The 25,990-nt window shown below is 38.3% G+C and overlaps 1 protein-coding gene across 1 annotated transcript in view; it reads left to right on the top strand.

The window, feature by feature from the left end:
- ANO2 (anoctamin 2) overlaps positions 1 to 25,990 on the top strand; it is a 148,291-nt gene that overhangs the window by 62,759 nt on the left and 59,542 nt on the right. The window contains exon 14 of the mRNA XM_064730944.1: positions 6,707 to 6,790. Within this exon, the coding sequence (XP_064587014.1) occupies positions 6,707 to 6,790 (84 nt within the window). The remainder of the gene's footprint in view (positions 1 to 6,706; positions 6,791 to 25,990) is intronic.

Here is a 25,990-nt window from a genome sequence, read left to right as displayed (position 1 = left end):
GGACCTCCAAGGTCATTGAGTCCAACCTTTGACCAATCCTCACCTTGTCACCTAGACCAGAGCACTGAGGCCATGTCCAGTCATTCCTTGGACACCTTCCGAGATGGTAACTCCACACCTCCCTGAGCAGCCCATTCCAGTGTTTTAACAACCATTGCAGTGAAGAAATTCTTCCTGAAATTCCTCTACTCAATGTACCTTGCCACAGATGTGTGACTGTGTAACACAGCAAAGGAGGTTGTGCATATCATTCTAGTTCAGAGTGTGTAATAAGTGATATGGCCAACAGTAAACCAGGAATAGAGGTGGGAGAATCCATACCCTCTTCTGCTTGGTGAAGAAGTACAGATGGACTCCAATTAATGATTGGGGGGTAGAAGCTCTTGCCTTCCCATGAATCTTCAGAAACAGTATTTCCACGATATTTCTGCTTTGATTTTTTTGGGTGGAAGAGATTTTCCCACATTTTGCCAGTGATCCTGTGCAAACTGAAATAGAAATGCAATTACAAAAGATGAAATTTTAGAATTTGGGCAAGAACTTGGAAGTCAAATGGATAGTCTACATTAATTGAAATGCCAAGGAATCTTCACTCACTGGTCTTGGTATTGTTCAAAGAGTCAAGCTGTTATAGTGTTTTGTCATAACAGGGAGAAACCTGGATGTCTGTCTTCCTTAGGAATATTTCATTTCAATTTAAAATCCTGTGTTCTGTAAAATGTTTGCCAACCATTTTAGTTTACTTGAAAACTAATTCCCAAAGTCTGGTTTTTCCTTTTGCTATTTGATGAGTTTAAAAAAAACCCATAATTATTGAACACTTAAGGGAAGTCTTTGATGTCACTGTGGGTTACTGCTGAGTTAAGACTAATAAGGAAGGTAGATTGAGTAAAAGAGAATTAAAAAAACTTAAAAAGCAAGCTGACTTGGTTACATTAAATATGTTTACAGATACATTCCATTCTCACCTAACTTGATCTTGATGTAACTTTATTTTCTCTACCATGGTTTCAAAATTCATTTTGACCTGATCAGTTTGATGGCTTCACTTTGTCATCCACTTTGCAAATGATAGGAGCAGACTCCTTTTCCTGAAGTTTTTATAGTGTCTACTAAGCCACAAAGCATGAGATATTTTTGTTTGCTAAAATCCTCCAAGAGGAGGCTCTAATAAAATAACTGTGTAGCCCTCTTGTCCAGTATTGGTAAAAGGGGAATTTGTAGCTACAATATTTTTTCTTGTTTCAAATATCTCCTTTCTGCATCCTCAAGTTTCTTGTGCCAATGAGATCTTTAGTTTGGATTGTTTTCTCCAGATGCATTTTCTCACATTTTTCCTGTAACTATTCTTATTTTCCTGTTGGGTCCATGTTTCCAAATATTTTTAAAATTCTTTGTATGCTTTTTTAGTAACCTTTTTTGGGTTTCATTACTCTTTTCAGTGAATCTTCCCTGACCTTCATTAAATTTTTTCTAACACTAATTAGTCAGTGATCCTTGATTAGCCCTGTTCTTCTAAACAAATCCTTTCAATGTTATATTTAAGTCCTGTGTTTAGGAGGATGAGAGTTTCATTAGGATAGCTGGGGAAGGAATGCTGAAGAATGAATGTTGTCCTGCAGCTCTTTGGGGAAACTGTTTAGTACCAGTTTTTGCTCCACTAAAAGATTACACATGGAGGCACACTTTAAACATGTTTAAAGCTGTAAACTGTAAGAACAAAGTCAGATGAAAATTTCTTTGCTTTCCAAGAAGTTGGTAAAGGTGTGTGATTACATTTTTTCACTCCCAGACTGTTGATGTATTTCACTCCCAGAATATCCTGGGCCTTCAGTATATTTTCCTCCTTTCTTTCTCTTCTACAGACATATCAACATGCTCTCATTTACTTTCATTGATTCCTTTAATGTTGTAATGACCTACTCTGTCCTTTCTAGAACTGAATTTTCTTCAAGGCTCAAAACAGTTCGATTTTTTTTTATTGGTCTTGATTCCTTGGGGTGTTGGGATGGGGCCACTCAAAGGCTGGGTTACTTAGGGTGGCACAAGTTCTTCCCTCCCCTGGGTTCAGAGAGGTTAAATCTGTCTTTATCCAGCACTGCCCCACTAGGAACAGGGACTACCTTGAGGTCTTTCTTTGTTCCTCTCCTTCTTTCCACTGACTCAGGAGATCCAGGTAGGTAAGCAGGGTTTGCCAGGGATGTGCCCCTTGGAGAACACACAAGATAGGGAATCAGGTGTTGTTAACAGGGGCCTGAAGTGACAGGACAAGGGGAAATGGCTTCACACTGACAAGAGAGCAGGTTTAGATTGGATAATGGGAAGAAATTGTTCCCTGTGAGGGTGGAGAGGCCCTGGCACAGGTATTCCAGAGAAGCTGTGGCTGCCTCATCCCTGGAAGGTCAGGTTGGATGGGGCAGTCTAGTCTAGAGGAAAGTGTCACTGCGCATTGCAAGGGGTTGCAAATGGGATAATCTTAAAGGTTGCTTCCAGCCCAGACCATTGTGTGATTCTACAATTTACACAGTTCCACTCATCAGTATGGGAGTATTTAAATGGGTTGGGTTTGAATTGTGTGAGGAACAACCATAAATGATGCTATATTCTGCTACAGTTACCCACAAAATATGTTATCTGCTGTTGAAATGGCAGCATTTGGTTGTTTGGTCCTAGCTTAAGGGAGCTTCAAAATATGAGGCCAAATTTCAAAATTTAGTTTTACAGGTATTTTCCCAAAGCATTACCACTGTTCTTGCTCAATGAAAGCAAACAAAGGCATAACATCTCTCTGTCTGTCTGGCAAATACAATCCCATAATAGAACCTTCTAGTTTCTCTTGGTGAATTGTTTTATGTTGCTGTAGAATATCTTTAATGACTGAGTTCCTGTATACTTACTCAGTACCTTTTAACACTCCTAAACTTGTGTTCATGCTACATGACTTTTTCAAGCTTTTGCTCTAATTTTTAATTTATTAGAGTTATTTTGAAAGTGATCTGGACTAAAAAGATTGTGATAATCTACCAGTGACTCCATCCTGTCATATAAAACTATTTTTTCTTGACAAGCATCCTATTAATAGGGCAGTCTAAACAGATCCTTGGTGTGAATGACAAACTCTTCCCTAGATTTCTCACCTCATGCATCCTATGTCACCGTCATAAGAAATAGAGGGTTTTAGTCCTTGATTTCTAATAATTAACCCTTTTGCAGCAGGGAACAGCTGGGTTCTCTGTTCTGCTCATTCCACATTTGCATCTGGCTTTGGGGCAGCAGCTGGGTTATTCCAATTTTTATTTGTGAAAACCTTCCTTCCCATCAGTGTGAACTGCTTAGCTGCTCTGCTTGTGTTCAGGGTGTTAGCATAAGGATGTTCAAGGAATTTTCAGTGGGTCTTTGCCTTCACCTAAAGTGTATGGCTTATTTTTTTTGAAAACTCCTTTGGTCTGTCAAATCTGGGATAGTTGCTATGGTTCTAATTTTTTTTTTTAAAATACATTCCATGTGTTTGTCATGCATGTTTGTAAAATTTTATTATCACATTTGTTCTAAATCAAAGGGAAATTAGGGAGAGATGGGTTTACATTATTTATTCTTATCAAAGTGGATCATTTTCTACAGAAGCTTAATTTGATGGATAGTAGATACACATGTGTATGTTTGAGGCAAATCCTGGAGACCACTCTCAAAGAAAATTCCACTGTCAACATGAGTTTTGCCTGAGTAAATATTTCATATTTTGGCTCTTTGTTTTCAGAATGGGAATTATTGTTTTCTACTTGGAGCACTCATTTGGCCTCGCAGTACCTTGGCTCACATGGTTTTCAATAAGTGTACTGGCAACTTCCAGCATCCTGGTTTTCAGATCTATCTCTACATGGACATTTGGCCTTTGTGAAGACATCACAACTATTTCTAGCTTGCTGTCCTAAGTGTAGGACTCTTCCCATTTTCAGACAAAGAATTTATTCTGAACCACACTCTTTTTACAGCTGAGTGGAATTGTCCCTTCACATCCATGGATACATGGGTCAAACATCCCTAAGTCTGGACTGCAAAGAAATATTTGGTGCAAAGTAGTCATAAAAGGAATATATACAAAATGCATTCCAGAGAGCTCTTTGGTCTGTTCAGTCAAGGGTAAGATGACTTGGCAAATTCAACGAAGACAGATCAACTACTATTCCAGTCCAGGTGTAGGTGTATGGAAGGCAGTTAAAAGGATACTGAAATGTCTTACTAGGAAAGTTAAACATAATTTGGCCAAATTGGAACAGAATATGCTCTCAGAGCAAAATTGTCAATAGCCAAAATTAATTTAGTGTACAATGTTTTGCTTGGCATTTATTTTCTTTATTTCACCTAGTTTTCATTCAAATCAGTTTTCAAAAGTTGTTCTGACCTCTGGAGACTGCTCCTCATGTCTCAGAATACTTTGTTTAGCAGAAAGTAAGAGGAAAAAGGAAGAAAACAAATTCAGGTCTGAAGTAGCATAGTTTATCTAGATCTTCTCAGTTTCTTACAGCCTCATTTATCTCCTTTCCCTGCTTTGACGAAGCTGTCTCCTCTCATGTAGCTACCCATGCCAGATATCTTCATCCTTTCTTCATTTAAGTCTCAAGATGTTTGTCACATCCAACCTCTGAATTTTTATATAAGGAAGAATCGTAGCAAATAATGCAAATCAACACAATCCAGTAAAAATTTAAGAAGCATCAAGATACAGGTGTTGACTGCAGCAACTTCAAATGCCTTTTGTTGTATCTTTGTCTTTTTCTCATCCTGCTTACCACCATTTTTGCTGCTGATCAGCTTTTTTAGTAATGTTAGAGTTTACCTGTGCCTTACTGTTTCTTGGAGTTCTGCGTGTCATCCAGAAGAGGGATCAGAGGGACGGAGAACCTCTCTTACAAGAAAAGGCTGGAAAGCATTGGGATTGTTCAGCCTGGAGAAGAGAAGGCTTTGGGGTGACCTCATTGTGGCCTTGCAGTGCCTGAAGGGAGCCCACAGGAAAGATGGAGAGAGACTCTTGACAAGGACCTGGAGTGACAGGACAAGGGGCAATGGCATCACACTGACAGAGGGCAGGTTTACATGGGATATTGGGAAGAAATTGTTCCCTGTGAGGGTGGAGAGGCCCTGGCACAGGTTTCCCACAGCAGCTGTGGCTGCCCTATTCCTGGCAGTGCTCCAGGCTGGGGTGGATGGGGCTTGGAGCAGCCTTGTGTAGATACCCAGAAAAGAAGTGTCTGCTGAGTGTCTCAAACACTGATACTGGGGTAGCCACGGAGCCAACTGAGGTTTGTTGGTAGACACAGGCAAGGGCTGTTGGTACCAGCATGCCAGGAGGAAGAACCAAATGGGACTGGTGAAGGGGGACATGTGGAGGTAGTGCAGCACTTTTCTGGAGCAAATATCTTGGTCAAGTCCACAGAGACACAACTAAAAAGTGCAGGAATGAGGCCAAGAAGTGGACATGGACTGTAGAGGGGATCAAGACCACCCAAGACCCCTGAAAGCTCCTTGTCCAGTTCCAGAAAGGTCTGAAAGGATGGAGGGTTCAAGATAACTTATTTGACGGGAAAGCAAGAAACTTACCTTCAGGGGAGAAACCCATCCCTAAAAGGGAAACACGCAGCACTCCTAGGTGGCACCCCTCAGGATCCTAGACACCTCATTACCCCATCAGGAATCAACACTGGAATTAGGGCTGCTCATCTCTTTCTCTCTCTCTTATTAATCTCCTTTTCTCTCTTCCCTTTCATCTCATTCTTTTATCCAAAGCCCAGTGCCATGTTCTTTAATAGTAGGTTAGGGATTACACACCCATTTCCATGCAAAGTGTGTAATTAATAATTACATTTTTCTGATTGTTTGCAAGACCCTGTGACTTTTGCTATTCCTTGTGACCAAAAGCATTTACTCATCACAGTGGAAGGTGTCCCTGCCCATGGCAAATGGGTTGGAATGAGATGTAAGGACCCTTCCAACTCAAACTATTCCAAGATTCAATTATTTAAATGATACTTTATCACATACTTTTTGAATGCATTAGGAAAACCTCACTATCAGGATAAAAAAATATTTTGGAGGTGTTACTGTGTTTATATTCTCACATGCAACAGAGAATAGTGAGGGTTGTGTCTGCTGTGGTGAAAATGTTGTGTCAGTTCCATGTAGGCCCCCTTTTATTGCTCATGAAGATTTATTAATTTAGAATGGATTTTGTTCTCTCCATGACTATCAGATTAATTAAAAAATGTTAATAATCCATTATTTTGGATGGGGCTGATGTGCAAGGGTTCTTATTATAGTAAAGAGGGGTGCTATAGGACCACTGCTGTAGGAATAGTCTTTTTTTTGTGGGAGATATCAATCCAAATTCCAGCTCTGCATGGATTCAGAACTTGGTGGGAATGAGGACATGCATGATACTTTTCTCTTTTGTGAGCTGCTCACTTGAAAAGCCTGGTAAATTTTTTTCATCTCATTTAATTTATGCTCTAATTTGGGAGAGGAAAATATATTTTGCAAGGGCACATTGAAAGGTTATTGATTAGGGAAGCTGGGCCAGATCTGACAGCCTAGTCCAAAAGGCGTGTGGAGTTGAATCATCTTGATGGTTTTGTTTGTAAATATGACCAAAAATTTTGGGAATTTTCTCTTAATCATAATAGCATTTGTTTGTTTGTTTCTGTCTTTTCAGGAACATCCCAGGCCAGAGTATGAAACCAAATTGCTGCAGAAAAAGCTGAAAAATAAAAACATTACAACAGAAAGTTCAAACGAGGTGAGATGCACCTTATCTTTTAATTTACGTGGGATTTGTGTTTAGTTATGTTGTGATTATATTTTTGTCTGTCTCTCAGAGGTTACAAAAGGCACTTTTTGGTGCTGTTAATTAGCCTTTTGAGTTGGTAGGTGGCCATGTGCTGAAATGTAGGCCTGCAGTGCCATTCCAGGGCTTTGAGGTCATGTCTTTCAAAGTAAAGCAATTTGCATAGAAATGGGGTTGACAGGTGGTTCACGACCTAATCTGTGGAGTATTGCCTGATTCCCAAGAGAATCACTACAGAATTCTTATAGCAATCCCTCCTCCCTCAGAATGTCAGTACTTTCTGCACAATGGAGAAAGCAACTTTTATTATGGTGATTTCAATTGCAAAGGTAACCTCAGTGACTTTAGTGCTGCTGCAGTTAAACTTCACAGTTGTGAAGTTTTAATGACATTTCCAGGATAAATTGAAAAATAGTTGGTAGATAATTTTCAGACTGAACAGGGTTCAGGATTTTTATGTCTATTTCAAACTTTTTTGAACAAGACCTTTTTTATCAATCTCATCTTGTAAATTGTTGACTGAGGTCTATTTTCTAAATATTCACAAGTTCTGTAGTCTTGGTCCATTAGGCTTGGTTAACCATTGCTCTTTCCCTGCATTCCACATGTGCCAGGAAAGTCAAAGCATTCCAATACCATGTTCAGCTTCCAGGGAGAAAAAATCAGTTTAATTTGATTATAGGTTGAGAATCAGTATCCGAAGTGGAGAATTTTCAAGTTTTCAGGTTTGGTCCAACAAATTTAGCTTGTGGCAGAACTACATTATCCCTTTCTTCTGCTGACCACCATTGTAAAGTGTTTCCAGGGAATCTTTCATTTCAGTGAGCCTGCCTGTTACCTGTTGTGCCCAAACAAACGCCACAGCAAAACATGGAAAGATTCTCAATAATTGTAGTGGTGGTTTTGATCTTGCCCAAGAAGCAGAGACTCACAGAGCACTGTGGGGTATTACACATTGTACAGCTCCCTTGGGCTTTCAAGTGAGGAATCAAGGACTGTAAAAGTCCAATAAAATAGTTGCTCTTCAGCTTTTGTTGTTTTGGCTTAAGGTAAATGGGAACCGGAAACAAGTCAGCCATTGATGCTGCAGAATATTATGATTATCTTGCTTATCTGAGATACAGAAATAATTATAAATTAGATATTAATTTAAGGTAAAACAAAAAGAAACATAAAAAAGCCCCAAACAAAAATCCCCCAAAACACCAACCAAATGAGAAAACCCCACACCAAAAGCCAAAAAACAACCCAAGAAGAAATGTTAAGTAAATAGGTGGAAAACAAGGAACAATGTAAGATCCAGCACTACAAAACTAGGAAAAACTCCTTTCAGACATCAAGAATGAAGTCTAACATGGTATATTTTTTGTCAAATTGCTTTCTGTGCTAATGTGGATGGAAAAAAACCCCAAATTTATGAATTAGTGTTCCCCAAATTACTGAAATATATTCCAAGCAACTGAGCAGTTTTCCATCAGTGAACATTCTAGCTTACTAATTCTGTCCAGAAAACAGCACATTAGTCTGGGTTTGGAAGATGTGTTGCTCATGCCTTTGTACACGAGTGTCTTATAAAATTGTGAGAACAATAGATGTTGATGTGAGAACTGCAGAAGAGGAAAAAACCTAAACATAACAGTTCCATTAAACAGTCCTAATGTGGAAAGGCACCATTACATTTTGCTATGGAAGACCTTGAAAAACTAAACATTAAAAGTGGTGAGTATTTAAGATTGCAATAATTATTTAGCCTTATTTTTAGAGATTTCAGCCTTTTCTTTTTGCAAGACCATTAGCTCAGAAGATTTTGTGTGGCAGGTTAATATTAAGACACAGGTTTCTGTGAGGTCTCTGGCTCAGTATTTCTGTCTTATTGAGTGGATGCCAGGGTACAGAACTTTGTCATCTTACTAGGGGAGATCTAGCGTCTGGACAGGCATCAAAGTAGAGATGTCTCTGTAGTTAAGGATTCAGTCCTCCTAATTTCTTGGTTTTGTGTGAATACACAGATGTCTGTGAGGTTTCTATCTCCTCATGTTTTGGTTGACAGTCTAATTTCATGGCATAAGTCTCTGTGAAGTTTTCTCCTGAATATTTTTAGCAAACTGTTGTAAATTAAAGGCATATCTTTTTTAGTGTGGCTGGTCAAACACTGTCGTATGGAGTTAATATCAAAGGATTGGCTCTGGCACTGCTGCCTAAAATTTCTCATTACTTATCTAACTTCAAGTCAGAAGTCTCCAGCTCAGCAGCTGTGGCTTGTTGGGATAGAAATGATGCCAAAGAGTGGCTATTGTGAGCATACTGGTGTAGAGTTTACTTAAAGGCATATATTTCTATAAAATTATTGGCTTGTTTCCAGTATGTTAATTCCTCTGTTCCAGTGAGGAAGTGACTGATTTTATGGCAAGAAGCAGCTTTTATGTGCAAAGCTTTTTGTACAGTGCAATTTTTTTCCTTGCCTTACTCCAACAAGGAGTTCCTGTGAAGCTAATCGGGTCATTTTTGCAATGAAGGGGACAGGGGTTTGGTTAGGGGCTGCTTTTGTGATTGCAGGAGAAAGGTCACACCACTTACATCCTCTCTTAAATGATAACTTGGGAGTACATGTTCAGAGGAAACCAGCACACAGTTTTTCCTCTCTGCTGTTCAAGTCATTAACTTTAATGAGTGTGGAAGATGCCCAGCACCTGTCAGGCCCAGTAAACATATGAGTCACTCTACCCAGGCAGCAAATTCCAAATCAGCCTGATGAGCCTGGAAAGACAAAGTATGACACATATATTACTTGCCCAGTGGGGGTTGTGTTCTAGAATATAGCTCTCATACAAAACACCACTTGGGTGTGTTTCTGCTACTGGAATAAGAAAAGAACAAAATTTCACCCTCCTCCACTCTGTTCAGGCTGTTTGAATAAATATTTGATTGGTTATTTGGAGGAGTGAGAAAGAAACTGCGAGGGCTCAGAGAGCTTCACAAAAGATTGATGAACAGTAACACTAACTTCTATTATTTCAGGAGAGAATTCATTTACAGCTAAAGGAGTTGAAACATTTGTGTGAAATGTCTCAGGTTAAGTAGCAAATAGATAAATAGACAGTCTTTATGAATTATGACATTGATTTTAGAAAATTCTAAGGGACCGATCTGGGAAATCTGGAATGACCTGTCTTGTAGTCAGTATTACTGTTTAATTCTTTATGGTCACGTGCTATTAACAAGGACATGTAGTGACAGCATAATGTGGAATGAATTCAAACTGACAGAGAACAAATTTAGGTTAAATATTAGGATGAAATTCTTCCCTGTGAGGGTGGTGATGCCCTGGCCCAGGTTGCCCAGAGAAGTTGCGGCTGTCCCATCCCTGGAAGTGTTCTAGACCAGGTTGGATGGGGCTTGGAACAGCCTGGGCTAGTGGAAGGTGTCCCTGCCCATGGCAGGGGGTTGGAACTGACTGATCTTCAAGGTCCCTTCCAATTCAACCCATTCTATGATTCTCTGATATAAAGGCTTGCAATGTATAGCTCCTTTATTCATGTACATCAAAAGGCATTTTTGTTCTTGCAGCAGAGATGAAGGATTACACACACGTGTATGAATGCATGTATCTGATAATACATTCATGCAAACACAGCAGATGCAAGCTTTGTAATGAAGCAATTAATGGTATATTTTGTTTTTCTTAAATGAACTCTAACACAGAAGATGTGGATAGAAGTCTTTAATGAATAGGGTTAAGTTACTGCAGAAGGTTAACTGAAAATGTGGTGGATATTTGCAGTCTTCTGAGATGTTCTCTCTCTGCAGTAGTGGAATCCTCAATGGAATTACACAGAGGTCAGGAAATGAAAATTGGTCTTGTGCCTGAAAACATGCAGATGGGGCTAGATCCAACTCTCACTGGAGCTCATGGAAAGCCTTCCAGTCATTTTTGTGAGAGATGACCCTGACTCCTTTTTCATTAAATGTCCAGCTGATCTGGCAAACATGATTGAACGTAACATGTGTGTGTGTATATATATATATATACACATGTGTGTGTGTATGTGTGTGTGTGTGTGTTCTTATCTTTCCTATTTGGCAGGAAAGTGAATAACTCATTCTACATATTTCTCAAGAAAAATTTTCTTTATAGAAAAATAAGGGCTTGTCTTTTGGCTTGTGTCCTGACTTGGAGCAAACCCTAGGAGTAGTAGATTCTGGCATTCTGTCTTTCCTTTAATTCATTTTAAATATGATACTGGCAGAATCAATTATTCAAATAGTTAATTCAGCTGGTAATTGAAACAAAAAAGAAATATTTCTTTCTGAACCATCATTTCAGTTAACAACTGAGTTAAAGCAAGCTGATTTGGAGAGGAGGGTCTCTGGTGTAAAGGATGATACAGATAAATAGGAAGTAGAATTGTGCATTGCTAATACTTTATATATCTATTTTTTAAATTTCAACATTGTAAAACATGAAATAAAAATTCTTGCTAGCAGTTGATTACCAATCTTCCGTAAGCAAATCTCCCATAAGGACTAAAAATCCTTTCAGATACTGGAGCCCATTTCTTCCATAAGCAAGTCCTTGATAAGATTAGCTAAAGAAAAAAAAATCTCTTATTATTGTAAATATTAGCTGAAACTCTGTAGAAAAAAACAAGATAATTGGTCATAAATACCAGTTTGAATAATCAAAATTATAAAAGAACTTTAAAGATACCCAGACTTCTTTAATCCCTAGTATTTTAGCATTTATTGAACCATATTATTAGTACAAGAAACCCATCCATTTGATACAATATTTCTTCAACTGGCCAGTGTCTTTCTGGCCTCTTTCATGTCTTTACTTTGAGAAACATCTTTCTAAACATATGGGATAGTAAGATGAGTATGTAATAAATTACTTTTTTTTTTCTTTTCCAGCTTATTTCTTGTATCATTAACTTTTGAAAATAAAAAATGACTGAATGAAAATAAAAGAATGGCTGAAGATGAATGAGGACACACATGATACTAATCTTCCACAGAGATCTCTTCCTCTTTTTTATACTTGTACTTGTCATAATTCTGTTTTTTTTAATGTTTATTTGACTTCTAGGCTATGGATGTTTCATACCAGAGTATTCATAAGCAGAATTTATGTCTTCAAAGGAGTGTTGACATGGTCTTTCAATGTGTTATTTAGATGTGAGGGTTCTTTAACTTTAGAGTACATGGCATGTGTTCAAACCTTCTCAGTATTGCTGTCTTGGAATTTGGTTATCGTTGTATGGAGTAGTGGAAGAAATACAGCTAAAAATGTCCCCACTTGCTCTCTGTTCCTCAGAAAATCTACAATGGGATTTCCTCTTTTGTATCAGAGAGATGAACCCAATGTATGGCCACAGTGCTGTGCTCCTGTGTCTACAATTATATTCCAGCCAGACTTCAGTAGGAAATAGCTCTTCCTACACTCTCAATATGAAGTAACAAAATCCTTAAACGTGTATTATTGTAGAATATTCCAAGTTGGGAAGGCTTTCAGGATCTTATGTAGTCCACATAACTACTCCTGTCAAAAAGTGTGATCTCAAACTGTGTTACTCAGGATATTACCTGGTCAGGTTATGGAAATGTCCAAGGATGGAGATGGTAACATCTTTCTGGACATGCCCTGACTGTCCTTATTGTGTGAAAACTTCTCATTATATCCAGCCTGAACGTCTCTGCTTCCAGTTTAAGCCCATTGTCTCTTGTACTTCCAGCATTAACCACGGTGAATAGCCTGGCCCTGTCTTTTGATGAGCTCCTTAACTGTGCTGAGCAAGCCTTGTTCCTCAGTTTCTCTTCCTTGGACACGTTCTCTGCCCTTGACTTACATAAGTAGTGGCAATAATGTCTTCTACTGGAAGGCCCAAACCAATATTTTAGTGTGCTGAAAAGCTGAGGTAATCACTTCCCTGGACCCATGCATTGACACAGCCCACGTGCTATTGGACTTTGCTATCAGGGCATGCTCCTGGCTCTTGTTCATCTTGTTTTCTGCAGACAACAAAGGGTCTTTTCACTAGAGTCAGTTCTCCTCCAAGGAGTTTTCTGCTTTAAAGGCATTTGCTCTTGATGAAGTTCAGGAGGTTAGTAGAGACCTATTCCTTCAGTCAGTCCAGTTCTCTCTGGATGGCAGCTGCATGCTTAAGAAAACTGACCATCTCTTGACCCACCCCAGCCTAAAATCATCATCCAGGACCAAGCATTCCATCACCTTCTCCTGTAAAGCAGGGTGGTTCTAGGATGACCGCAGCAGTACTCCAGCTGTTACAGGTTTCCAGGCACACTTACTAACACCCTCTGAGCAAACCATGGAACTCACTTTTGCTGAAGTCAAGGCAAATGACAAGGACAAGTCTCCTCTTGCCCACAGGTCCAGTCATTTTCCTTACCAAAAGCAGCCAGGCTGGTGCAGGAAATGATTCACCCTTGGTAAATCCAGAACGACTCTTCACAAATACTGACTTCTCATGATGTGTTTAGGGTGGGTTTCTTCACTTTTCAAGAGAACAAAGTGAGACTTATTATGATTCCTTAATTATCAATATTTCTTAATTCCTTAATTATTCTTTTGTCCTTTCTGTGAGAATGGATACAAGATTGTTCTTTCTCCTGTTTTCAAGGCCCTTCCCTCATCTTGGTGTCCTTAGGGAGATGACAGAGATTAACTTGCAATAACATCAGCTTGTTCATCTATCTTCCATTCTTTTTCTTCACAGTTATAAGTAAATTAAATCATTGCTTGTCTTTCCCAAAGGAGTAACTTTTGTTTTTCCTAGACAGCTAAAATCCAGAATACTGGATACTTTTTTATTCAACTGTTGGAGGCTGAACAGTGCAGATGAGAGCAAGCATTTTAAGAAAATGCTTTTTACTTGTGAGATTCTGCTTAAAAAATTATAAACAAAAATAGTGGTCTTTGTCAGAAGAGTGTTTTGAACCGAGAAACAAGAGGAGGCAAGGCTGCTGTTTATTGGTCTTATTTATGTAGCTTATTAAGATTTTGGCTGAAGGAAGCATTCTCTCTTGGGTGATGCTACAGATTGCATTATTCAATCATAGAACTCTGACCCAAGCCTGTGATTAAAATTAAGCACAGGCTTCAGTGTCCTGGATACGGATACAATTAAATGCTTTCTCTGAATTGTGGCCTAAGCTTCTTATTGACAGCATTCAAGATGATGCAGATCTCTTTCCTATTAAACAGGGTGGAAAGACTAATTTCTATAGGTTGCATTCATCAGTACTTGAAATTAAGGGGACTTCTGCCTGAGTAAGTAATAAAGTCCTTAAGTCTGCACCAACTGACTTGCATGGTACCCTGTCAAAGACTATACTAACAGGTTGGAGTGCCACAGCAAATTTTCAGGCTGAAAAATAAATCTCCAGAAGTCTGCTGAGTTTTGATTTAATGCACTAGAAAAAACAGTAAGAAAAAAACTAAAGTATTCTCCCTGTCCTGGGAGCTGGTGACAAACCCCTGTAACTTGGAGTATATTTTTTACCTTCCTTTGAGCACACTTAGAGGGTAAATTTCATGCTATTTATCTCCTACAGAAGCCCAGATTTGGGACAAAATTGACAGAAATTGGCTGTAGAAACAACAGTCAGTAAAGTTAGTTGCCAAGAATTTTTTTATTTGATGTGTACTTAATCCTGTCTGTAATTTTAAAGAAATAAACTGCATTTACATTCAGTTCTTTCGGACATCCATCCCACGAACACTGTCATTCTATAAACTCCAAGCTTAAAGAGCTAAGTAACTCTAAACTAACTAAGTTTGAGCTGCTCAGTTTTTGATTGAAAAACACTTGCCTGCTGATCTGCAGATTTTTGTGTTTCACTTGATTTAAGGATACGATGGCATTGTTTTTAGAAGCCCCTTCACACTGTGGTATTTCATGTAGTAAATAAGCCTTGACACCAAGGTGATCAGAGGGATGGAGCAGCTCTGCAGGGAGGAAAGGCTGGGAGAGTAGAAATAGTTCAGACTGGAGAAGAGAAGGTTTTGGGGTGACCTCACTGTGGCCTTCCAGTGCCTGAAGGGAGCCCACAGGAAAGATGGAGAAAGACTCTTGACAAGGGCCTGGCATGATAGAACAAGGGGGAATGGCTTCACACTGACAGAGAAGAAGGTTAGGTTGGATATCCGGAAGGAATATGTGTGGGTGGTGAGGCCCTGGCACAGGTTGTGCAAAGAAGGTTGTGCAAAGAAGCTGTGGCTGCCCCATCCCTGGCAGTGATCCAGGCCGTGCTGGATGGGGCTCTGAGCAACCTGGGATAGTGGAAGATGTCCCTGCCCATGGCAGAGGGTCGGAATTAGGTTGAGATTTACGGTCCCTTCCAACTCAAACTATCCTGTAATTCTATGATTGTAATTTGCCCAGATACTTTGTGAAGTCTCCATTGCTAGAGATGAGTAAAGCCTGTCTGCACAGAGGCCTGAGAAACCTGCTCTTGGTGACCCTGCTCTAAGCAGGATAGAGAACTAAGATGGTCTCCAGAGGTCCCTTTCAATTCTAACTATGCAATTCTGTGAAATGCAGGAAAGAAATTATTCATATAAGTGCAGACAAATTGGTTTGACCACAATAAGCGTATTTTGAAAGAAAATATAACTTGAGTCTTACTAGAAGTATCTTAGCAATAGGACAAAATGTAACTTGGATTTACTAAAGGCAGATTAATAACCATGCCATAACAATGTCAACCACTGTGTGTTTGATTAATGATATAATGGATTCCCTGTGGCAGGGAAATGTAGTGTACTTCAGTAAACCAACTATGTATTCCACAGGGGGAATAGAATTTATTTAATAAGTTATTAATCAATATATTTCACTGTGACTGACTAGAAAAGTGTGTGTAAGAATTTTCATTTCAAAGGAAAAGAGAAAAATCTGATTTTCAAGTAGCTGATTTGGTAATGCCACTACAGTGCCTTCTACCCACTGCTGTTCAGTGCCCATCCTTCTCTGCTGTCCTTGATGTCATGATTTTCTGTCATCCACTTTTTTTCCAATTTTTTAAAAAGGTTTTACAATGTTGGGAATATCTTCCTTGAAGAAATATAATATATAGAGTGTGGGAAACTTTGCAGGTATCTCTTCATTTTGTGCAGGTCTAAAGCTTTAGAATGTAGATAAGTTCTGTTCTTGAAAAATTTTTGTTTCTCACTTATATTACTAAATATATCAAAATATAATAAAATATATTTGTTTCTTGGTTATTACTCCCCAAGGGTTGTTCAGTTATGGAAACAAATGCATCATGGCTGGATTCTGACATTTTGTTCTTCAGGATTTAGAAGGCTGCCATATCAAAAAGCAAAATTTCCACCTACTTTCATTTATTCCAATATATAATTAGTCACTTTTCCCTCTGAGTGCTAAACCAGAGAATAACCCAGACCTTAAGGACAATTTTTGCTAGTTAGTTTCTCCTCGTGGAAAGGAAAATCTAGAGCAGGTTCAGAGAGACAAAAACTGAATCAGAAAAAATAAAGTCAATCAAAAATGTAACTAGTTTTTTAACAGTCTGAAGAAGAAAGAAAGCAGACAATTTCTTCCAGAATGGCTAAGACTGGATAGCAAAGTATACATCTAAAGCATAACTTAAAAGTTATGTTTGGATTTTTTTTTTTGAAGTGTGTTTTCCTAGTTTTGTACTGCATGATAAGAGATGGTCTAAATGGGTTGACATGGAAGCTGGAACGTTGTCACCCTGATAAATGCTGAGTTAGAAGCAGGGTTGAAAACTAAGGGCAGGAAACGTAATGAGAGAATAAAAACTATCGCAGGCTTTTGAGAAAAGGATTAATTGTGAGCTATTTACAGAACTTTAGGAAATGTAAGGCCACAAGCAATACAGACTGAACTGTTGAAAACCCATAGCTGTGTTAATGGTGAAGAGTGAAGAAAATTTACTGTGGCTGCTCCATCCCTGGAAGTGTTGAAGACCAGGCTCAATGGGGCTCAGAGCAACCTGGTCTGGTGGAAGGTGTCTCTGCCCATGGCAGGAGGTTGGAACCAGATGGTCTTCAAGGTCCCTCCCAACTCTAAACATTCCATAATTATAGGATCCTGCTATCTCCTGAGTCTGTTATGTCTGAGTTTTGGGGCATTCATTGCAGGAAAACAAAGGTGATGGGATGTGGTGTTTGAATGCATTTGATTTGCATGTTCAATTGTTACCTGCGGTGCTAGTTGGACTGATGAGATGAGTCACTTCCATTTGGGTAAATGTTTTGGCTTATGGAAGCAGCCTTTATGACATCCTGGAAGAAATCTGAGACAGAAAGACCTTAGGTGGTCAAATTGTTAGTGGTACACAGCTGTTCTAAATTATATTGTCTTCCAGGTACGCCCAAAAATATATGAGGCATGAGCACTGATCTTCACATTCATGCTTCCTAGATGTTCAGTGGAGCAGTCAGGACTGGGAGAAGCTCCTGACTGTTGGCAGAGAGAATTACCATCCTTCATATGATACCTAATGGCAAGATCAGTTTGAATGGGAAATGAATCAGCTGCATTCAGAAGGGTTTGGAAGGGAAAATTACCATATTAAGGCTGGGACACTGTTTTAAATCCCTGCATGGTTTAAGTGTGTTGGCAACAATTTTATTAGGAAGAGAAACCTGGAGTCACAACCAGATGACACTGTGCTGATGCTGGTGGAGAACAGGTATTCAGCACAGGTTGCTTAAGAGGTGGCACGTTTCTCCTGCAGTCTCAGAAGGTCCCTGTTTGGCCTGCTTTTAGGGACAAATGCTGCTCACTGATTCACAGGCTTGAGGTACAACACCAAATACAGGTATAGGGAATGCAGACCTGGGGATAAATTGAATTAAATTCATTTTAATTTTATATATTGCTATGCTTTTTAAAGAACTTAAGCATACTTTCAAAAGGTGACCAAAGAGCTGAGGCTTAGGTATTCCTTCATAAGTATAGACAGGATCAGGAAAGACATAGTCTAATGCTTTTAAAAACAGAAATGATACAGAAAAAATGTCATACCAGGCATCTCTTGCACACTGGTTTCTTTGTCGCAACATGACAATATTATATAAAGTTGATTAAGTGGGAAAATAATTGTATCAACCACTAACTGTCTGTAATAAATCAGTAGCTAGTAATACTCATTTTTATCTAAAATTATTCAAGTTGCAGCATTTTACATTTTTATTTAATTTAGCTTTATTTTTTGGATTGTTGCTATCGTTCACCAGGTTAATTTTCTTTTACTTACTTGCTAAGGCAGGTACCGCTGGTTCTTTTGTGTCCCTCTTTCTCTGAGCCTCAAACAACAACTTTGTACATTGACGTGTCTGTCTACAATTGACAATAAGAGAATTCTAATTGGCTATGTCAGCTGTAGGAAATCTTTTTTAAATCTTTTAAAGCAACAAGTTAATAAAGTCATATGAGTTGTTTCAACTAAAATTATATTGAATAATAGGCTAAAGTTCCTTCAGGCTGTAGCTGAGGTTTTTTAATTTTTGTGACAATAATGATAAGTTAAGGAAAGTTATCTTCAAAACTAACAAATCTGATGTGATCGAGATCTAAATGTCAGCAAGACTTCAGTCTTCTCTAAGTTCCGCTTACAAAAAAAAGCACTGAAAATGCTCATATTGAAGGATATAATATAAATTAATGAATTAGATCACTGAGCTCATGTGGTAATAATTTCCCTTAAGGAGGATTTTACAAGCAATCAGAATACTAAAATGCAGTAGATCAAAAAAGATTGTTCAGCAAAGAAAACTATACCTTGGGAGAAAGAATGAGAGCAAGGGTAAATGATAAATGTTAAAAGTTCAGTTTGAATTAAATTTTGCAAAGGAACTTTTTTAAAATGTGAAAAAAAAAAAGAATAAAAACCCAACCAAAGAATCCCAAAGAAACTATAGATGCACAGACACAGAGAAGAAAAAAGGAATGGGGAAGAGTGGGCACTGTTCAGTAGTCCTGCTTTTAAAAGTAATCTAGTTATGATATTAAAATTTATCAAAGCTGTAGGATGCTACAGATTAGGCAGGATCTCTTGAAACCTTCCAGTCCACTCCCCTGACCAAATCAAGTCCAACTTTGGAACAGTTTGCTTAAGGCCTTGTTCACTCACATTTTTATAGTTCTCAATGATGGAGATTCTCAGCCTTTCTGAGGAATATGCTGCAATGCTGGCCTGACCTCATTGAGAGGAGTTTCTGTGATTTCCGAAACCTGACTGGAATTTTCCCTGTTGCAACTTGTGTCTGTTGCTTCTCAACTCATCACTCTGCACTTCCAAGAGGGTTCTGGGTCTGTCTTCCCTACACCCTCCTCCTAGACAGTTTTCTTCAGCAATTGCATCTTCAGCCTCTTTTTTTCCAGGCTGAAGAAGTTCATTTCTTTAAGCCTTTCCTTCTAGGTAGAGCTATATCCCCATAACTAACCATCCTGATGACTTTATGCTTAACTTGTTTCTGGATATTAATGTCTTTCTTCTACTTTTAAAGGTCTTTAGATGCAGTCTCAGAAGAGCTCAATACAGTCCCCAAATCCAGGCTTATGTTTATTAATGTTTTCAACTGCATTTGTCTGAGTATCAGCCTTTGGAAGACAACAAGCTGTCATCCCGAGCAGGGATGTTGTGCTCTGAAATGTGTCATATACATCTGATAGAGATATGCTGGTAATGTTTAATGTATAATTCTGTGGTTGACACAATTGAAGGGTCTTACATTGAAAGGAGCAGTTGAAACAAAGGCCAGCAAGAAAAAGAAATAATTGAATCTATAACAACACTATACAACAATATAAATGCATGATGACAAAGAAGCATACAACAATATAAATGCATGATGACAAAGAAGCATAGTATGGGTTTTTACTGTTTAGTATCATAGAGGAAAATTCAAAACAGGCAGAAATAAATTTACCACTTGAGGGAAGTACTGTACCAGCAAATGTGATAAGAAAGATTATACTTTTAGAAACTGTAGTATCACAATATTGCCATGGTTTTCACAACCTGACTAATAAAATGATTGAAAGTGGCTCCAGAGTTCTTAAGCCAATTAGCATTATTTTGTCATTAAATTACCCGCAGCTTGTAGGTTTAATTGCCCCATTTTCATTTCTAGGGCTTGTACTTCATACTGACAGACGGCAATGCATGCACTAAGTTTTATGTGCTGAGGAGGAAAGTGTTTTATAGGGAATGTAAAAAGCTCTTATGGAACAGAGAGGTATTCCTTAACTGGGTTGTATATCATCAGAGTTTTAATAAATTGGACTAAGTACCTGATTATGCAATTCCTTTTTCCAGAGCCCTTACTGAAATCAAAGGGAGAGCTACAAATGGCAAGTTTGCAAGACTAAGTCCTGGCATGAGAGAACATTATGGAAAGTTTTATCCTGGAAAGCAGGCTCATAGCATCTTTATTTATCACAGCATTAAAAGTAGATAATTAAAAAGAGTTTTCAACATCTCAAACCCATCATTATCCATATATTAGAAGTTACTTGCTTTGACTTAATTATTTGATGGAAATTACTTTGTAGCCAAAGTCCACCAAAGTGGAGGGTTGTTAGTTTTTTCACCTGATTTAGAGACAGGTTGTTAGAGATGGTGATTGTGCAGCTGGTAGAACCTTTGGAGGTTTTGATAAAAAGAAAATATTATGAACAAAGAATGTTAAAATATGAAGTTTTTCATAAGCTTTTGCATGTACATGATTTTGCCACCAGTACTAATCTTGCTAACTGGGGCCAGTCACAGCAATAAAATTAACGGGATATAGAAGGAATAAGATCTGTGAGTCATAAGGATTGTGTCAAGCCTCGAGAGCTTTGTGTAATTTACTGAGACAGTTTATTTTTGAAGAGGAAACTGGCACAATCAATATGCATTTGATTTCAAGTGTACTGATTCCAGATTTTTCTTTAAAAGTTAGTTAAGTAAGTTTTTTACTCAACAGCCTTTCTTTATTGTAGTGATTATGAGAATGTGGAGCTTCTCAGAAGAAGGGTAGAAATAGTTCTCCTTATTAATATTGTATGTTTATATTTTAAAAGATTTTATGTGTAAATTGGCAGTGAATTATCTTGAAGTGCCTAAGGAGTTTTTTCTGTGCATGAACATTAATGAGTGAGTTGGTGAGGATCATCTTCCATTTAGATCACAGTAGTGAGCACTAAAAGAAGACAAGGAATGCCTGAAATCATAAGCCTTGTTTTCCTTGTTTTTGTTCTGAAATCTCCTTTAGGTGATCGTACACTTGTAAAGGTTAGGCAGCGTTAATACAAGGGTTTGTAGCACTGATGTTTTCTTACTAAATTGCTGCACATTCCAGGCTTAAAAACAATATCAGAGCCTCAGAAATTTAAAGCAGTCTTGATTTATACTGCATTCTAAGTCTGACTGTTAAAACCTGCATTTAGTATTCAGTAAAGCTGAATATACAGCTTTGCAGGATAGAAAAATATTACTAATGGGTGTTCATTATTTTCTGAAACATTCAATGTATCTTTATACCTCAGTGCAGAATAATTGCCATGTCTTTGTGCGTTCCTAGGAATCTGACTTGCACATTTGTATGCTGCACAAGTCTATTTTGTCTCATAATAACCACACAAGTGAAAATTTTCTTCTTAACTGCTCTTCCAGTACCTGAAGGGTACCCACAAGAATGAGAGAGAGAATATTCACAAGGGCCTGGAGTGACATGAAAAGAAGTAATGGTTTCACTCTGACAGAGAGCAAGTTTAGATTGGATATTGGGAAGAAATTCTTCACTGTGAGGGTGGTGAGGTACTGAAATAGGTTGCCCAGAGAAATTGTGGCATGTGTAGGTTGCAGCTGGGGCTGCTGCATTTGAAGTCTTCTCAGATGTGCCTATCTTTTAAAAGACACCTTTACTTTTATCATGTACCCTGCTGGCTTCCATTATCAATATGAATGATACCTAGGGGGATTTAAGCAGTGCTGATCTTCCCCTTGTTATTGGAGGCAGAGGAGAAGGACTGATGTCTTTCTACCTACATGTAATTCTTTTTATGGCTGAAGAAACTTGTTCATCTTGTTGAGTCTGAAGCTCTGCATGAGCTTGTAAATTGTGATGGTGACCTGCAAGAATTGCTCCATGACTGTGCTGCTAAGATTTGGCCAGCACACTCCTCCTTAGTCATATTTTCTTTAGGAAGAGGTAATTACTTTTCTGTATTACTCTGCAGCCAACAATGATTGGTAAATAGAGATAAATATCTTTTTCCTGTATGTAACTGTAGGGAAATCTTGTGCAGCACTGTAGCACAAGTGATCAGTCGCTACTTTTGGGAAGGTGATAAGACCCTTATAAAGTTTTGTACAGAACTGTTATCATGTTGTGGGCTGGAAGAGAAGCGCAAACTTGTGGACAAATTTGGGGTGTTGGGACTGAAAAGTCAGGTATCTGTAGGATGTAGCACAATGCTGCTTGATTATGGGGAACTGCAGAAGTGCTCCCATGCTCTGCATGAGGAGTGAGCACAGGAATTCCATTCAGCAACACCACTGGAGAGCCTTTGCTTGGTAGATTTGTACCCGTTCATATGTTCCTGTCTGCTTGGAGAGATATCTGATAATACATTTTTGGATATGTTTATAATTTAAATAAAGACTTGAGGAGGTTATAGCCAAGAGAATCATTAAACTTAGTATGAGAAGTGATGTATGTAATAACTGTAGCAGAAGCAAGGACAAGAAGAATTTGGCTTAGAGGTAGGAGTGATGAAAAGAAGATTGAACGACAAGGTATAAATGAGCCAAAACATGACAAATCTGTAGTCAAGTGCAACTTCAAGATGTTGTTTTCAGAAACAACAATGTCCTTTCATACAACTCTAATTTCCTGGTGTTGTTGTGAATTTGACAGCAGAAAAAATACTATGTAAATAGGAGGAATTTCACTCATTACTTAATCTGTCTCTTGCTTTCTGTAAGTAAGAAGTTTTCATTTAATTGGGGGAAACACTTCCTTTAATCTCCTTTATGTCTGGATGATTTCAGTGTGAACTGAGCCTCAGGTGAAAAGTATTCAAGACTGTTTTGCAAAACCTCATGCCTGGTAGTAAACTTATTAATTTTAGAAGGAATACAGAGAAATCCTGGTTTTAGCTACTAATTTGTTTCCCTGAGGTTGAGACCATTCCTGCTGTTGTATCAGACCTACATGTGCTGGTCTGAATGTTGATGCTACCTCCAAATCACTGTTTCTGGCAAACGGAGTTTGTATTTTACACATACTCCAACATGTACATAGTACATTTCTGCTTAAGCATTTTGTCTTTAGCCTCACTCTGATTGTCAAAACCACAATCACTTCACCATAGAGCTCTATGCTGAACATAAACTGCATTAGGAATGAAGGTTGGAATTATGTGAGGAATATACTGGCTTTACTGAACTTACTCCTATCACCATAGACAACATAAGTGCCCACAATTTGCAATTTTCCCAGTATTTCTAATGGTCCCAACCTGTTCCTGGTTTATGTGAGCCACCACTTCTGAACAAGACCTTGATCTCCACAGTGTAAATCTGGAGTAATTCACAAGGTCTAACTGAGGCTCAACAAAGCCGAGTGTTGGGTCCTGCCCTTGGGTCACAACAACACCCTGCAGCAGTTTTCTCTATAAAAACTCTAAACAAAATTTAAAACCCAGTCCAGTGATTCTGGATTTAAAATTTAAAACCCAATGATTCTGAATTTCCAGGGTTTTTTTGTGCATGTTAGAGAGAAGACTTTAAATTTTGATCCCTTTCTAGTAAATATTATAATAGCTTGTATTAAACATTTTTGCTTGTTTCTGAATTAAACTTCTACTGCCCATATTAATCCTTTCACTGATGAAAATCCAGTCAAGCAAGTCTTCCAGTCATCAGTCCAAAGCTCCACAAAAGATGTTCCTGGTCCATATGGTGTATTTTAGTGACGCATTTTATATTTGTGTCCAACTAGCAGGCATTTTCCAGATAGAGAGACATCAGTAATTCTCTATTCAGGAACAAGACTGTTACAAATAATCCTGGAAAGCTAGAAAATGACATCACTTTAATAATTGTTCCTAAATGCATTAAATTAAGGTAGAATGAGAGGTCTACAAAATTGAAATATTTGATTTGAACCTGTACTAATGTATCCTTTAGTGCATTTTTCTAGCTAATTTCTGTACTTACTTTGTATGTGGGTTCTTCTTTTCTGGTGTTCTTATAAAGTGAGCAAATATGTTTGGTTACTGGTACTTAGACTGAGAACTGTGGTCTCAGTACATGATTATGTGGTAACTCCTTGTGGTTTTTTTGTACCAGGACCTGTTTCTTAGTAAATGTGGCCTTTGATCTCTTCAGTCACATTAACTGCAAGCAATACATACTTCAACAGATATTAGCATATGCCAAAATTTCCAGAATATATTGAATCAGTGTCACAAAATATAATCAATGATGGACAGGTTTTTCTTCTATTCATCATCAGTGACTATATCTATTATGAAATTGTGTCCTTCACTTCATTGGAAGGAATAATCCACTGTTTTATGAGGAACTTCTGCTGATCTTATGTGCATAGGAAAGTTTCACATTTCTGCTGTTTTTCTCCTGCTAATTACGTTATGTGAGTGCAGCATCAGAGGGGAAACTTAGATCTCCATAGGGCACCTGGACCTGGATCTGAACTCTGGGAGCAGATTACTATTAAGCAGCTCCTTGCAGTGACTGCTGCACTGAGATGTTTCTATTTTAGGTAACTGTTTTGATGGTCCATGCCTGTTATCCTAGAGGGTCTTGCCCTGCCTTTTTCCACATGGCAACATTCTTGGGAGAGAATCATTGTTTCTTTCTCCTGATTTATAATCAATGGAATGGAGATACAAGGGTCAGAGTGAGGTTTTGCCTTTACAAGGAAATCGAGAAAAGCCATATCTGTCAGCATAAAAATATACATACTTGAGTTTTAGAGATTTATTTTTTGCAAGCAGGATAAACCATTTTTAAACAAAAGCCAAGAACCTTCTTCCATTCTAATTACAATTATATATTTTAACTTTCACTACTGCTTTCAAGCACTCAAAGGAGAAACACAGACCTGCTCTAACTACATATTCAGTAGCATTCAGCTGTAGTTTCAGCTCTTAGCCAAACCAAATTTATGATAAGTCGGAATAACTGAAATATCTTCCCAAGCCCTGATGCACTTGAAATTCTTAAATCACATATTTTGGCATGATAATGCCACAAAAAGGCCCCAAATAATTTTCTATTGCCTTTTGCTATATATCTACAAAGAAAATGTAAACCAAGAGGTGCTTTCTTTATTGGCTCCTACAGTAACAAAGGAGGATTTTGAAAGCAACTTTTGGCAAAATGGAAGAAAAATATGGAAAACAGAATGGATGGCCCAGGTTTTTTTCAGTCTGAAAAAAACGTTAGAAAATAATTTGAATTTCTTGTGTTCTACTTCCTTTTATGAAAGTAGAAAGGTGAACATATATAGAAAAAATTCAGATGTATTCAGAGGCATGGTATTGACTTTTGGCCTACATTGGGAAAAGCGTCAGAGGTCTTTTCCCACTGTGCATAATTCAGGGGAGTATGTGGTTATGGGAGTATTGAACTTCAAGTCTAAGGAGCTGAAGTTCCATTGGTCTGTGAGCCAGCTTCTGCTTTGCCCAAGTTTGTGTTTGCAGGCTGATAGAAGTAAACTGCAATGAGAGTTTTCCTGCTCTGAAACACTGGTTTGAGGTGACAGCTGTATTTCCTTCACTTGTATTCCTAAATCTCGAGGGACCTCCATGTGTCCCAGCAGCTGATCTCATTGGGGGCCACCTCCTTAGGTCAGGCTCAGTCTTTTCCCAAGAAGCCTTTTAGAAGTATCATCTGAAACACACTCACATAAATCAAGTTGAAATGTAGAGCCCAGTAACACCATTACAGCAATGAAACACACTCACAAAGTGAGCTTTTTGTTTCAGACTTTGTGTTGAAAGGAGGAGGTCCTGTGCCCTGGCTCCATTCCCAATACTCTAAGAGTCATAGCCCAGGTCCAGGTCTTGAAGGAAGAGAGGTGTGTATTAGACATGTCAGCACTAAGTCACCTGTACCATTCCT

Source organism: Zonotrichia leucophrys, chromosome 1A (genome assembly GCF_028769735.1).
Source record: "Zonotrichia leucophrys gambelii isolate GWCS_2022_RI chromosome 1A, RI_Zleu_2.0, whole genome shotgun sequence".
Taxonomy (NCBI): Eukaryota; Metazoa; Chordata; class Aves; order Passeriformes; family Passerellidae; genus Zonotrichia; species Zonotrichia leucophrys.
Note: the sequence above shows the minus strand (reverse complement) of the source record. Positions and strands in the feature narration are given on the sequence as shown.